This window comes from Protomyctophum bolini (assembly GCF_963924005.1).
Source record: "Protomyctophum bolini genome assembly, chromosome: 5".
Classification (NCBI taxonomy): domain Eukaryota; kingdom Metazoa; phylum Chordata; class Actinopteri; order Myctophiformes; family Myctophidae; genus Protomyctophum; species Protomyctophum bolini.
In genome coordinates this window covers 9018982-9032850 of record NC_137866.1, presented here as the reverse complement: position 1 = coordinate 9032850, position 13869 = coordinate 9018982, and the positions used below count along the sequence as shown (strand labels likewise).

At 43.7% G+C, this 13869-nt stretch overlaps 1 protein-coding gene across 1 annotated transcript in view; it reads left to right on the top strand.

The window, feature by feature from the left end:
* The window catches only part of erbb3b (erb-b2 receptor tyrosine kinase 3b), a 26414-nt gene extending 13061 nt beyond the window's left edge, over positions 1–13353 (top strand). The window contains exons 10-28 of the mRNA XM_080763965.1: positions 35–108; positions 199–289; positions 919–1115; positions 1606–1738; positions 2517–2610; positions 3259–3416; positions 4269–4325; positions 4419–4560; positions 5260–5379; positions 5717–5815; positions 6406–6591; positions 7430–7585; positions 8139–8214; positions 8408–8554; positions 9916–10013; positions 10430–10597; positions 10705–10776; positions 11041–11326; positions 11470–13353. Of these exons, the coding sequence (XP_080620091.1) occupies positions 35–108; positions 199–289; positions 919–1115; positions 1606–1738; positions 2517–2610; positions 3259–3416; positions 4269–4325; positions 4419–4560; positions 5260–5379; positions 5717–5815; positions 6406–6591; positions 7430–7585; positions 8139–8214; positions 8408–8554; positions 9916–10013; positions 10430–10597; positions 10705–10776; positions 11041–11326; positions 11470–12686 (3571 nt within the window). The 3' untranslated portion in view covers positions 12687–13353. The remainder of the gene's footprint in view (positions 1–34; positions 109–198; positions 290–918; positions 1116–1605; positions 1739–2516; positions 2611–3258; positions 3417–4268; positions 4326–4418; positions 4561–5259; positions 5380–5716; positions 5816–6405; positions 6592–7429; positions 7586–8138; positions 8215–8407; positions 8555–9915; positions 10014–10429; positions 10598–10704; positions 10777–11040; positions 11327–11469) is intronic.
* The last annotated feature ends 516 nt before the right edge of the window (positions 13354–13869 follow it).

The window sequence follows — 13869 nt, the reverse complement described above, 5'->3', positions numbered from 1 at the left end:
CAGCTTCATCTTCTTCATAACTTGTGTTTCTCAGAGATGAATTCAAGAAAATCCCTCCCCTGGATCCCAAGAAGTTGGAGGTCTTCCGCACCGTCAGGGAGATAACAGGTAATAGATGTTCGTTCGTAATGAACACACACACAATGTGATGGTTTATAATGCTGTATTTTAGATTAATGTTACGTCTTTGATCAACAGATATCCTGAACATTCAATCCTGGCCCAAAGAACTGAACGATCTGTCAGTTTTCTCTGGTCTCACTACGATACAGGGGAGGTCCCTTCCTGCGTAAGGCTGTGTGTGTGTGTGTGTGTGTGTGTGTGTGTGTGTGTGTGTGTGTGTGTGTGTGTGTGTGTGTGTCGTGTGTGTCCGTGCGCGCGCGCGTGTGTGCGTGTCTGTGTGTGGCTGTGAGCGCGTGTCATGTGAAAATATATACTGTATGTTAATTGAGTGTGTAAAGTTGCTTAGTCGAAAATCCACCCATATACTGTTGTATGTTAAGTGTTGCATAATAACCCAGTATGTCATTGCTTTTGTGTATGCTTAACACGTGAAGCTGTTTTTGTGTGAACAGCTCATGGCGAGGCCCCTACAGTATAGCTGTCCATGCATGCTGTCCATTTGTAATAGTTCTGTTTGTGTCACTCCCTCCTCCCACCCTCCTTGTCCTGATGTCCTCCAGCAATGTAAAGAGGTATGACCTGCAATGTGTCTGACCCACTAACTGTCTTGACACCACACACTGACCATTGACCATAGTCATACATTAAATAACACATTCACTGCCAGGTATTAATCAATGAATTCTTCCAAAACCGCCAGTGTTTTTCCAGTGAAACCCTTATTTTGAAGGCCCACTGGGACCCAAGACGTGAACCGGATGTAAATAATATTCTCCTGTGTGTCCTCCTCCTCAGGCGGTTCTCCCTGCTGGTGATGCGCGTGGCCACCATCACCTCTCTGGGCCTACGCTCCCTCAAGGAGATCAGCGATGGCAGCGTCTACCTCAGTCTGAACGCCAAACTCTGTTACCATCACACTGTCAACTGGACCCGGCTGTTCAGGGCCCGCCGGAACAATGACATCAAGAGAAACAGACCATTGGCTGAGTGTGGTGAGTCACGCAGTGGGTGGGAAAAAGTACTCACATTTTGTACATTTTGTATTTTTTTAAGTATTGGCATCAAAATATAACTATAATAACTATAAATGCACCAAGTCTCTGTATGTCTGTATGTCTGTAATCCACGTAACTCGAGAACCGTTTGCCCCACCACCTTCAAATTCGACACATGTGTTCCACACCCCCACGGGGAGTGCAGTGCCCGGCGTCGAGACCCACGGTTGTCCAGAACCGCCACAAAAGGCCTCTGCCAGGCAACAAAAGGCCTCTGCCCGGGCCAGACTCCATATTTGGGCATGCCTGACAAAGAACTGTTCTGACATCATTCTGACGTCTGCGTAGAGTCAGACTCCAAGCTTGATTGTGAGCTTGTCGATCGTCTATTGCACTGGGTCGATTTTTTGAAAGTTTTCCCTGAATTGATATTCTTACAAAAAGCACTAATGATACCTATTTGTTCTTGTCCTTGATGTTGCATCAGAGGCGGAGGGCCGTGTGTGTGACCCGCTGTGCTCAGACTCAGGGTGCTGGGGCCCGGGGCCCGACCAGTGCCTCTCTTGCAGGAACTACAGCCGAGACGGCACATGTGTGGCCAGCTGCAACTTCTACACTGGGTAACTATTCTAAACTATACATAGAGTCAAACACATATACTCTAAGGGTTTTCCTCTAAGCGTGTGTGTGTGTGTGTGTGTGTGTGTGTGTGTGTGTGTGTGTGTGTGTGTGTGTGTGTGTGTGTGTGTGTGTGTGTGTGTGTGTGTGTGTGTGTGTGTGTGTGTGTGTGTGTGTGTGTGTGTGCGTGCGTGCGTAAGTGCGTAAGTGCGTAAGCGCATTAAAATATAACAGACCAGCGGGAGGGTCAACTTTATTGTCCACTACTTCCGGGCTGCATCCCAACTTCACAGGATACTAATTAAGGCTCTGTTAGATTTAGTGTGCAGTGGTTCTCTAACTTTTTTATTTTATTTCAAGGACCTCCTTAACCCATTCTGACCTGAGATCAGATTCATACGAGGTTTCCACTGGACACACACTGGTCTGATTAACCCATTCTGACCTGAGATCAGATTCTAAAAAATGTCAGTCGTTCTTCGATTTTTCAAAAATAGCAGACCTACAAGCTCGTAGCGCGCCACTCGGTGGCGCGCTATGAGCTTGTAGATCTGCTATTTTTCAATAGCTAAAGCATAACATGATGCTAACACCAAAATGGGTGCCCGTTCAGAATGGGTTAAGGACACTTTGAGTGTTTCCAGTGAGCCAACACGCACAATAGCAGAATGGAACAGAGCCTTCATTAGTATCATCAGTAACACTTGTGAAGGAAGTAGGGGGCGTTCTTTCCAAAATGGCGTGTAATGTATGCATATATGGCCAATTCTGTGTCCCCAGAGTGGCGAGGGAGTTTGCAGGAGCGCAGAGACAATGCATAGCTTGTCACCCAGAGTGTCAACCGCAGGACGGCAGGGCCACTTGCACCGGACTGGTAATCATGACTTCTATTAAAAAATTACAAAGAAATTGTGGAACAATGCTGTATACTGTATAATCACATCAGTGGTGGGAACTGGGACAGTAACTAAGTACATTTTCTCAAGTACTGTACTTAACTACAAGGTTTTGTAGTATTTCTAATTCCCAATACTTTTACTTATTACTCCACTACATCTCAGATGCAAATATTGTACTTTTACTCCACTACATTTATTTAGATCTCCTATTTTCAAATGATTTTTATACATTTGAAATTAACTTGAAATGGGACATTCTGCATAATGAGTAACTTTTACTTTTGGTACTTTAAGTAGATTTTGATGCCAATACATTTGGACATTTTGAATTCCGGACTTTTACTCGTAATGGAGTATTTCTACATTGCAGTATTGATACTTTTACTTAAGTAAAACACGTGAGTACGTTTTCCACCATCCGACTGTAATAAAACTTCCAAAATCTCAGTCATCCTGGCATGGAAATGGAGAATTAGCATAAAAGCCTTGCATTCATTCCCCCTTCATCACTTTGATGGTGAAAATGCCCCCTTCTCTGTCATTAGGATGACCGCTCATTCCAATAAACATTACAGATTGTCATCTGTCGCTTCTCTTTCTCTCACCCTCTTTCTTTCTGCAAGGGCTCAGATGAGTGCGTGGCGTGTGCCAATCTAAGGGACGGCCCTTACTGCGTGTCCTGGTGTCCCAGTGGTGTGAACGATGGGCACAGGGGGCTCATCTTCAAGTACCCCAGTAAGGAGGGGCACTGTGAGCCATGCCACCATAACTGCACACAAGGGTGAGACCATAGTATAATGAGCACTGGTTCACAAACACTGGGTCGGGTCCCATTTGTGGGTCGCGGACACATTGTTATATATTATGGTCCCCGTAGTTTTTGTTTCCTACATACATTACATACGTTTTTAATTATTATTATTTCAAAACATTTTCAAAAAGCATTCCCAAAAAAGCAAATCTTTTCATGAATTAATAACAAAATCCGATGATTATTTTAGTAATGTCATGAAGAAATAAAATAAATATCGAAGACATCTCATGAATTAATTTATAACAAATATTTAAGATATAATATTTAGTTTGTGTCCCAGGCGAATATCTAATGTCTGTTTTGGGTCACGGGCTGAAATGTTTGGGAACCACTGCGAGTGCCGAAGTCTGGTGTAATTTCATATCCTACCCGGTTTGTGTTTTTTCCCCCCACCAATTCTGAATTCTCATATCCTTTTTTTAAATCAAATAAGTCAATAAGAATTGTCTTCCAAAAATAAAGAACGAAACAAATTGTATCAAATATGAGTGGCTGACTGTTGTACGATACAATATCCTAGAGACATTTTGGACCACAATGCTTATATGAGACGATTTTAAGATGACACAATGTTATTCTCCCTAGAGAAATTACTTCTGCAAACCAGGGGATGAGCGAGTGACATCAGGACTTCGGTAGTCTATACATGCTGTATTGTACAGGGTGTATCTCTTCATAGATATCAATGGAGTCCATTGATATTTATAAAGAGATACATGAATGGAGGCTATGCTAATGCATGCACATGCATAATCCTGTGCAGATTTAGCACAATAATTCCACATACATAACATGCTATATATGTCATGTATTTTACAGATGTTCAGGGCCAGGGTTGAGTGACTGTTTAGAGACAGCTCAGATGGCGATTAGTAGGTAAGTGCCTGCCTCCCCCTGTTGGTTGATATAAAGCACTACAGTTATATCCATATAACTTGACAAACGGGCCATTCTTCCCTCGTCCTCCAGTGGTCAGATCACGGGCATAGCTTTAGGTGTCCCCGTTGGCCTGATAGTCTGCCTGGTGCTGTTCATCCTGGGCCTGCTGTACCACAGGGGCTTCGCCATTCGCCGCAAGAGATACATGAGGAGGTACCTGGAGAGTGGAGAGGTGAGGTGTTTTGCTATGCCAGATAAATACATTCTTTATAGAGATACATGAGGAGGTACCTGGAGAGTGGAGAGGTGAGGTGTTGCTATGCCAGATAAATACATTCTTTATAGAGATACATGAGGAGGTACCTGGAGAGTGGAGAGGTGAGGTGTTGCTATGCCAGCTAAATACATTTAAAAAAAAAAAAATAATAGTCACCAGTGTTCATTTCGTCAACTAAAACTATGACAAAAAATGTCCGTCGACTTTTTTCATTGACAAAAACAAAATATAGACGAGCTATGAAGACTAAATGTAGTGATAATTTCGTCGACAAATACAAAAAAGACTACATTGTTAGGGAGGGACAGGGACTAGTGGAGAAAAGATCCAGTAGAATGTTTGATTGCACTCAGGTGTTGCCCGCCGAAATACATTTTTGTCGACAAAATCAACTGTAGATTTAGTTGACTAAAGTCTCATGATATTTAGTCAACTAAAACTAGACTAAAACTAAAACATTTCAGATGTCTAAAATGTGACTAAAAACTAAATGAAATTGTATTCAAAAGACTATGACTAAACTAAATCAAAAGTTGCTGTCAAAATTAACACTGTATTAGTCACACAGTATTACAGTATCGGCAGTATTGGAAAATGGAATCATTCCAATCAATGGAAACATGATAAAATATTCTGTTATGTTTGTTTGTGCAGTGCTTTGATCCAATGGGTCCGGGGGAGAAGGAGGCGAAGGTTCACACTCGCATCATGAGGGCCCCAGAGCTGAAGAAGATCAAAGTCCTGGGCTCTGGGGTGTTTGGCACACTGCACAAGGTGGGGAAACCTTTCATTTTCGAGATAGTCGGTTATAGTCCCCCAGAGTTGGTGTCAAAGTGTCCTTGAACAAGACGCTGAACCCCTAATTGCTCCTGATGTGCAGGTTGGTGCCTTGCATGGTTTCCTCTCCCATCGTGTGTATGAATGTGTGTGTGAATGGGTGAATGTAATGCACAATCTATGCAAAGTGCTTTGGATAAATATATGTATATTTAAATGCACCATTTACCATTTAGTAATAGGATTGTATAAGAAGTTAATCTAGTTTTCTTCTACAAGAGACCCGTGCGGTCTGAGAGTATAATTTTAATGAATGAATTTGTGTCTTGTTTAGGGCTTTTGGATTCCAGAGGGAGAGACAGTTAAGATCCCGGTGGCCATTAAGACAATACAGGACAGCTCAGGATGCCAGACCTTCACTGAAATCACTGATGTGAGTCCAACACTCATACTGTACTCTCACACTTTAATAACCTAATATTTCCTAAATGGTAAAATGAGATTGAACAAGATGGTGTCTTGATGATCATTGCTATCGAGTAGACCAATTCAGAAACGGGTCTCCTGGTCGCACTCGCAGCGAACGTATTTCCTGTAGGCGTAGACGGCATATCTGCGGTGTAAACTCGCAGGTCTTCTACTACATTGAATGGTAGAGTGACTGATGTTAGTCTGCTCAAACGTTACTCTTTTACCTGCTTTTTACTAATACCAACTTTACAAAGATTCCCAGAACACCGGGATGAACCTGTGTAGTTTATGGCTGCTCTAACAGTAGTCGTGGCAACATTCAACTTTGGAGAAAAACGGAATGTCAAAAAATACATCGCGGTGGCTGAGACCAGAGCCATAGAGTAATGGTTGAGACGAAGCAGTGAAAGGTCCTGAACGATACATAACATCAGTCTTACCCAATACCCAATCTTTCTGTTGTATGAACACAAGGCTGCTGTACTTTATACCTCATACTTTAAATGCTTAGTACCATTGTCTTTACACGTTTTGCTCTTGCTTGTTGTGCAGCACATGTTGGCCATGGGCAGCCTGGACCACCCGTACATCATTAGGCTCCTGGGCATCTGCCCAGGTGCCAGTCTGCAGTTGGTCACACGTCTCAGCTCCCATGGTTCCTTGCTGGAGCACATCAGGCGCCACAAGCATCGCATTGACCCCCAGCGCTTGCTCAACTGGTGTGTGCAAATTGCCAAGGTAAGCAGATCTGCATAGGCCTACAAGGGTAATGAATATGAACGTGTACGTAGATATAGTGTTGAATATTGGTGTTTCTGTTTCATTCATTCGTTTTTATTTACTTTTGGCTTCAAAACAGATTCTCCATAGAGTGCTACAGGGTTGATGTATTTTTGTAGGCCAACCCAGAAGTTATGCCCATCATGAGTTCTCACTACAGAGCTGTGGGTTTTGGATAAATTGAGTAATTGATGTTTTGTTAGTACTTGGAGGACAGTCTATGTCTATGACATCACTCAGAACTCAGAAAATATGACCCCCCCAGTCAAAAAACACTTTGTTTGAAATAGACACTCGTGCTTTCCAAGGTGTGATTTGGGGTCCTACGGATGAATACAAAATGAATATCAACATCTTAAAACCAAAATGTTGAATTGTGGGTTTGAGCTCACATGCCCTTTTGATGTAAATCAAAAGGGGGGGTAACTACCTGTCAGTGGGGTAGGACTAAGGCCCTATACGTCCTCTCTGGGGGGGGGGGGGGGGTAACTACCTGTCAGAGTAGACAGACAGACAGACACGCACGCACACACACACACGCACGCACACACACACACACACACACACACACACACACACACACACACACACACACACACACACACACACACACACACACACACACACACACACTACATTTTCTGCATTTTCTTCACACCGCTATGGGACAGAAAGCACTGGAAATCTGAGGGTAAAGCCATTGTGAGCTCAGACTGTACAACCCTGTTTATGAATAGGATACAGTAGCATGAGTGATGTGATGCACAGATTGTCATGGCAACCGTTTTGGCCTCAGGGTATGTACTACCTGGAGGAACACTGCATGGTCCACAGGAACCTGGCCGCCCGCAACGTTCTGCTGAAGAACGACTACCAGGTCCAAATCTCTGACTACGGCGTGGCCGATCTCCTCTATCCTGATGACAACAAATATGTGTACAGTGATTCCAAGGTAACCATGACAACGTTCAAATCTACATACACCTTCAGTCAGTGGTGGAAAGTAATTAACCCATTCTGAACGGGAACCCGTTTTGGTGTCAGCGTCATGTTATGCTTTAGCTATTGAAAAATAGCAGATCTACAAGCTCGTAGCGCGCCACCGAGTGGCGCGCTACGAGCTTGTAGGTCTGCTATTTTTTGAAAAATCGAAGAACGACTGACATTTTTAGAATCTGATCTCAGGTCAGAATGGGTTAATCAGACCAGTGTGTGTCCAGTGGAAACCTCGTATGAATCTGATCTCAGGTCAGAATGGGTTAAGTACTCAAGTACTTTACTTAAGTGCAATTTTGAGGTATTTTTTTTACTTTGCTTGAGTATTTCCAATTTTCAATATTTTTACTTCTACCCCACTACATCTCAGAGTTTTTACTCCACAACATTTTGGGGGATCTTGAGTTACTAGTAGTTAGTTTGTATTATTAGAAATCATGCATTAATGATGCATAGAATCATAGGTTAAGTTTTAATATAGCTGCTGTGTGATTTGTCTCTCCCACCAGAGTCCCATAAAATGGATGGCGTTGGAAAGTATCTTGTTCCGAAGATACACTCATCAAAGTGATGTTTGGAGTTATGGTGAGGACTCGGAGATATAGCAGTACGAGTGTGTCTGTTTGTGTGTTTGAAGTGAGCATTTGTGTTCAGTGGTCTGTCTTTTTTTTTTAACTTTTAACGTTCAGTTTGATTGGCAAATTCAAATACAGAATTCTAAAGGTCTCCATCTGTCTAACTGTAATACTGTTGTTTATTGTGCATATGACTCACACAGGAGTGACAATCTGGGAGATGATGTCGTTCGGAGCACAGCCTTATGCATCTGTACAGCCCCCGGAAGTGCCCAGCCTTCTGGAGAAGGGCGAACGTCTCTCTCAGCCTCACATCTGTACCATAGATGTCTACATGGTTATGGTCAAGTGTGAGTAACATGCATTTTACGTTGTGTCGATTTATAAATAATCTGTGTTTTTTGAGGGGCGCGCTAGCCCCTCCTATATACAGGTTTAATGTTTGTTTTTCCTTAAACAAACATTAAACACGCCATTGCCAATGAAGGGGAAATTACGTCATTTTGTCCCCAACACTGGAATGCCATAGACTGACACCACGCTAGACAGGAACGCCCACAAATGTCACATCCGGTTTTTAGCCCGGGGTAAGAATTTTCTATGGCTGCCAATGCAACTTGGTCCAATCCTTAATCACATACGGACAAACATCTATGCCGATAATATCTAACTTGCGGAGGTAGCGTGCCTTGTCCACGGGCAACAGATCTTTCAACGTATGGCATTGCAAATACGTTTGATAATCGCTACTCTGCGCAATATTGTTTTGGAAATGCCGCAAATTGCATTGCAGTGAACGAGAGCAAATCACAACTTCCCCCGGGGGTGGGCGGAGTCACAGCTTGAAGCTCTGAATACGCGCCGTGGTGTCAGTTTATTGACAATAAAGAGAGTTTAATGTTTGTTTTGTCCATGTTTGTTTTACATCACCATTACATCACCTAATCTTAGCAACATGAGTTAGACTTTAAAATATTAGCGCCCCTCACTTCACATGGGTGTGTATATATATATATATATATATATATATATTCTAAATCTTTTTGTAATTGTTATATATATATAGTAAAAATAGCAAGAATTAAAGCTCTCAATGCATTGCTATTTTCACTATTTCTGGACCACAATGTATGAAATAGTGGTTTGATTTAATTGATTATTTAAAGAAAATGTAATAGATTTAACATTTTCGCATCGATTCGTTGGTATGCATTTATTAAATAAAAACAAACATATTTCTTGATTATTCAATTAATCGAAACAGTAATCGTCTAATCGATAGAAGAATTGGCTAATTATTGATAGTTTCAGCCATAACTTAACCCATTCTGACCGGGAACCCATTTCGGTGTTAGCATTACGTTGTGCTTTAGCCATTGAAAAACAGCAGATCTACAAGCTCATAGCGCGCCACCGAGTGGCGCGCTACGAGCTTGTAGGTCTGCTATTTTTTGAAAAATCGAAGAACGACTGACATTTTTAGAAATCTGATCTCGGGTCAGAATGGGTTCATCAGACCAGTGTGTGTCCAGTGGAAACCTCGTATGAATCTGATCTCAGGTCAGAATGGGTTAACACGCAAATGCATACAAAAGGATCGCATATACTGATATACATTGATGTACTGTACAGTATGCAGTTGCACACACAAGTAACATCCATGGAAGGTGATAGCAACGTTTTTAGACTGTCCTTTGTTTTCCGTCTGCAGGCTGGATGATTGATGAAAGCATTCGCCCAACCTTCAAGGAGCTGGCCAATGACTTTACACGCATGGCAAGGGACCCACCGAGGTACCTAGTCATCAAGGTGAGACTGAGAGAACATGCTGTACTCTCTGAGTACACTTCATGTACACGCACAATAATGCATAATATTACTACCATCTGTGAACACTTTCAATATGTGCAGTAATTCATATGGATTTATTTCTCTACCAACATTGCTATGCCAGCCTCTTCAGTCTATAGTGTACATTGATTGCATATTATATCTTTGCTATTTCTACTTATCTATGTGTTCTGACTGAAATTGTTGTAAATCATTGAATTGTTTCTATACCGTTGCTTCAGTGTATATTGGACCAACTTCACCGGGACAAATTCCTCATATGTACAAAACATACCTGCTGGCAATAAAAAGTGTGGAATGCAGACGTGACTGTGAGTCCATGGCCCTATTAATTACTACACTTTGAGGTCTTAAATTATGATGCTGTCCTTTAGTTGGCTGGCGAGGAAGCGGCTTCGGAAGACTCCCACCAAAGAGAAACAGAACTGGACCTTCTTGAGGCAGAACTGGAGGGCCCAGACGACGAGGGACTGGAGGAGGGTTTGGCCACATCTCCTCTCTACCTCTCACCATCTTCTCGTCTGAGGATGAGTTCTTACAGGGTACTGCTTCCTGCCTTATCGTTTATAGACCCCTGCAAATGAAATTGGAACTAGTGCATAATCTGATTCATCTCTTTCCCTCTTTACATCCCTGTTATCATATATAGAGTGTCACCTCTCAGGCTGGACAAGTAGGGTATCTGCCCATGACACCTAGCCCAGGGGACAGTGCCCGCCAGGTTTGCCCCCGCGCATCGCCGCCCGCACACACACACACACACACACACACACACACACACACACACACACACACACACACACACACACACAAAACTAGCAGTGAACACAAGCACTTTAATCAGTATTATAATACACTGCCAAAAAAAATCATTCATGCAGACATAGGCCTATACACTATATAAAAAATGTGCCACCCAGAAATGATAGGATTTTTCTCTCTGGCCTGCTGCAGTTCTCTAAGTTAGTGGTCTTGCCTTTTTCAGCTGTGGTCTCAGAGGGCTCGTCGGAGCTCTGCGCGGACAATGTCTGAGTGGTCCGAGAGCATCAGGAGGAGTGGCCGGGAGGTAGAGCTTCCTGAGGCCATCTCACTACCGGGCAGCCTCCGCAGGCCCAGGCGTGTCACGGAGCGCGGCACTTCCCGCACGCCCAGCAACCTGCACAGGAAACGATCCACCGCCTCAGAGTCGTCTGCCCATAAGACGAAGCTGGAGGAGGAAGAGGATGGCGATGGATATGTTCTCCCTGGCTTAGCTGGCACCCCGCAGAGAGGTAACTATCAGACGTCTAAGAATTCTGGATTCTGGATAACAGCATGCGGAACTTCTCCGATATCATCACGTCACGACTGTTGTGTTGCAGAATGAGAGTTTTCCGGAGCAGTGTCATGACTTCCTTTGTCATCTTTTTCACAGACATGCCTAGAACTACTCATCCCAGTGGAAGGAAACCGACATCTTCCAGGAATAAGCCGGCTTACTTGGTGATCGCCTCTGACCCTACCCAGGAGTATGAACTCATGATCCAACAGCCTGGTCCTCCTCCTCCTCCTCTCTCACCCGGAAGCATCTCTGTGCGATGCGATGCTGCCACAGGTGTATCATGGAAGAAACCCTCACCACTACCCTCTCCCACTTTCAAAGCACCTTCCCTTATAACTCCTGCTTCGCCATTAGTGGAAGAAGAAACCGTGCATAGGGAAACGCAGAGTGACCATTGCGATGGAGGTGTGGTGGAGCCACTGGCCTCCACAGAGGATCGCCAGCTCATTGAGCACCCAGAAAGTGTGACAAAGGCCATCGCTGCGCATGGGGAGACTGACCTGGGGACTGGGGAACAGGAATACATGAACATCCAGAGCTCCCATTCTGGGGACAGAGAGAGGCCACTATGGGAGAGACGAGAGAGTCAAACATCTGGGGACAGAGAGAGGCCAGTGTGGGAGAGACGAGAGAGTCAAACCTCCGTACAGAAAAATGCAGGAACAGAGGAGACTGAAATTACCAAAGATAGCCAAATAGGGGAGGGGGTGAAAACGGAGCGGAAAACGAGTAGGGCAGAGCAGGAAGTGGAGGTTGAAAGGGAGTGCAACCACACAAATAAACAGGATAGACCAAAAGAGACAGATGTGCTCGCAGCTGCTGCAGGCCAAGTGGAAGAATATGAGGAGATGGCCAGCGTTGGAGGGGCGTCCCATGAGTCAGAGGAGGCAGAGTACCAGAACCTCCCAAAGCAAGTTCAAGCAAAGGAGACGGAGGAGGAGAAAGAGGAGGAGGATAACGAAGGGGAGCGCGAATACATAGATAAACAACCGAGACCGAATGGGAGCTTGAGCATCGCCGCTGTGCTCAGGACAGATGTGGCCACAGCTGTGTCGGGCCAGCGGGGAGAATACGAGGAGATGGCCTGCGTTGGAGGCGTGTCCTGCGGGTGGGAGAAGGCAGAGTACCAGAACCTCCCGGTGAGGGGACAAGCTGTCGCTGACGATGTGGGCAGCAGCAGGTGCAGAGGTGTTGGGGGATACATCAAGGCGTGTGCGGGCGTAGGAGAGCCAAGCAGCAACACATCGTTTGACAACCCAGACTATTGGAACAGCAGACTGTTCCTTAAACCAGATGCTGTGCGCACCTAATAATGTGGACTGGGACACAAACACTGTCTAGCTTTATCAGCTATTCCAGTTTTTCTGCTACGTTTGCCATTGCTGTTTTCTGAACATTATTGCGGAAAAAGGAACAGCCTCAAGGAAGCTTTACATTTTAAATCGATACAGTTTCAAACCTCAGCGTGGGTATGATGTTATATTAAAGGTGTCAATTGTAGGTGCACCGTTTTTTAAATACTAACACCAAAATCATTTGTACTCTTCTTCGTCCAATACAGACTGCATGGCACATCACAGAATTATTGTTATTCTGTTTGCAGTTGGTCATGGCGTGACCTTTTTTCCCAGCAGCCATTTACAGGAATTGTGGGTGTTTCATTTAGTTGTTTCTGTGCGAAAGCATGACTTCAGCTGGACTTTTACTTGCAGTATTGATACCTTTACTAAGTAAAAACATTTTCCACCACTGGTAACGCCTAAATGAATACCACAAAGAGCTGTGTTTACCCATTAAAATGAAAATGTCAGCTGCGATAAGGCTCCATTCTTTTAAGCTCATGTTTACCGTAAGCATTACACTGCCTACCTTAAACCATTATTGTGTAATATGTGGCATTGCTATGAAGTATCCATATTGTTTTATACAAGATCAATCTTTTTTGTATTTTTATTACATTGTGAATTATATATACAATAAAACAATACAATACACATTTGTTGTGTGGTGTGTGTGTGTGCGTGTGTGTGTGTGTGTGTGTGTGTGTGTGTGTGTGTGTGTGTGTGTGTGTGTGTGTGTGTGTGTGTGTGTGTGTGTGTGTGTGTGTGTGTGTTGTGTCACTGTGTGTGTGTGTGGGGGGGGGGGGGGTAGCGAGGAGGAGGCACAGAGCATAGTGAATAGAGAAGAAGGCATGTGATGATGAGGTAACTGGATAGTAGGTGGGCACCAAGGAAGAGTGGGCACCTAGGTGTTTAATTAATTGGCATTTATTTTCCCCAAATGTTGAAAAAATAAATATTTGGGAAAGGTTTTTAAGTAATGTAAAGTACACATGATTATAGAATTATGCTTAAACATTTGTCTAATATTTCTACAATTGCTACAAATTATTGCTACAAACCCGGTACATCCAGTCATTTGGGGGCATAAAAAATAAGTTGAAGGATAATGAAGTCTGATAATGATGTACCCTGCATGTTAACATCATGTATA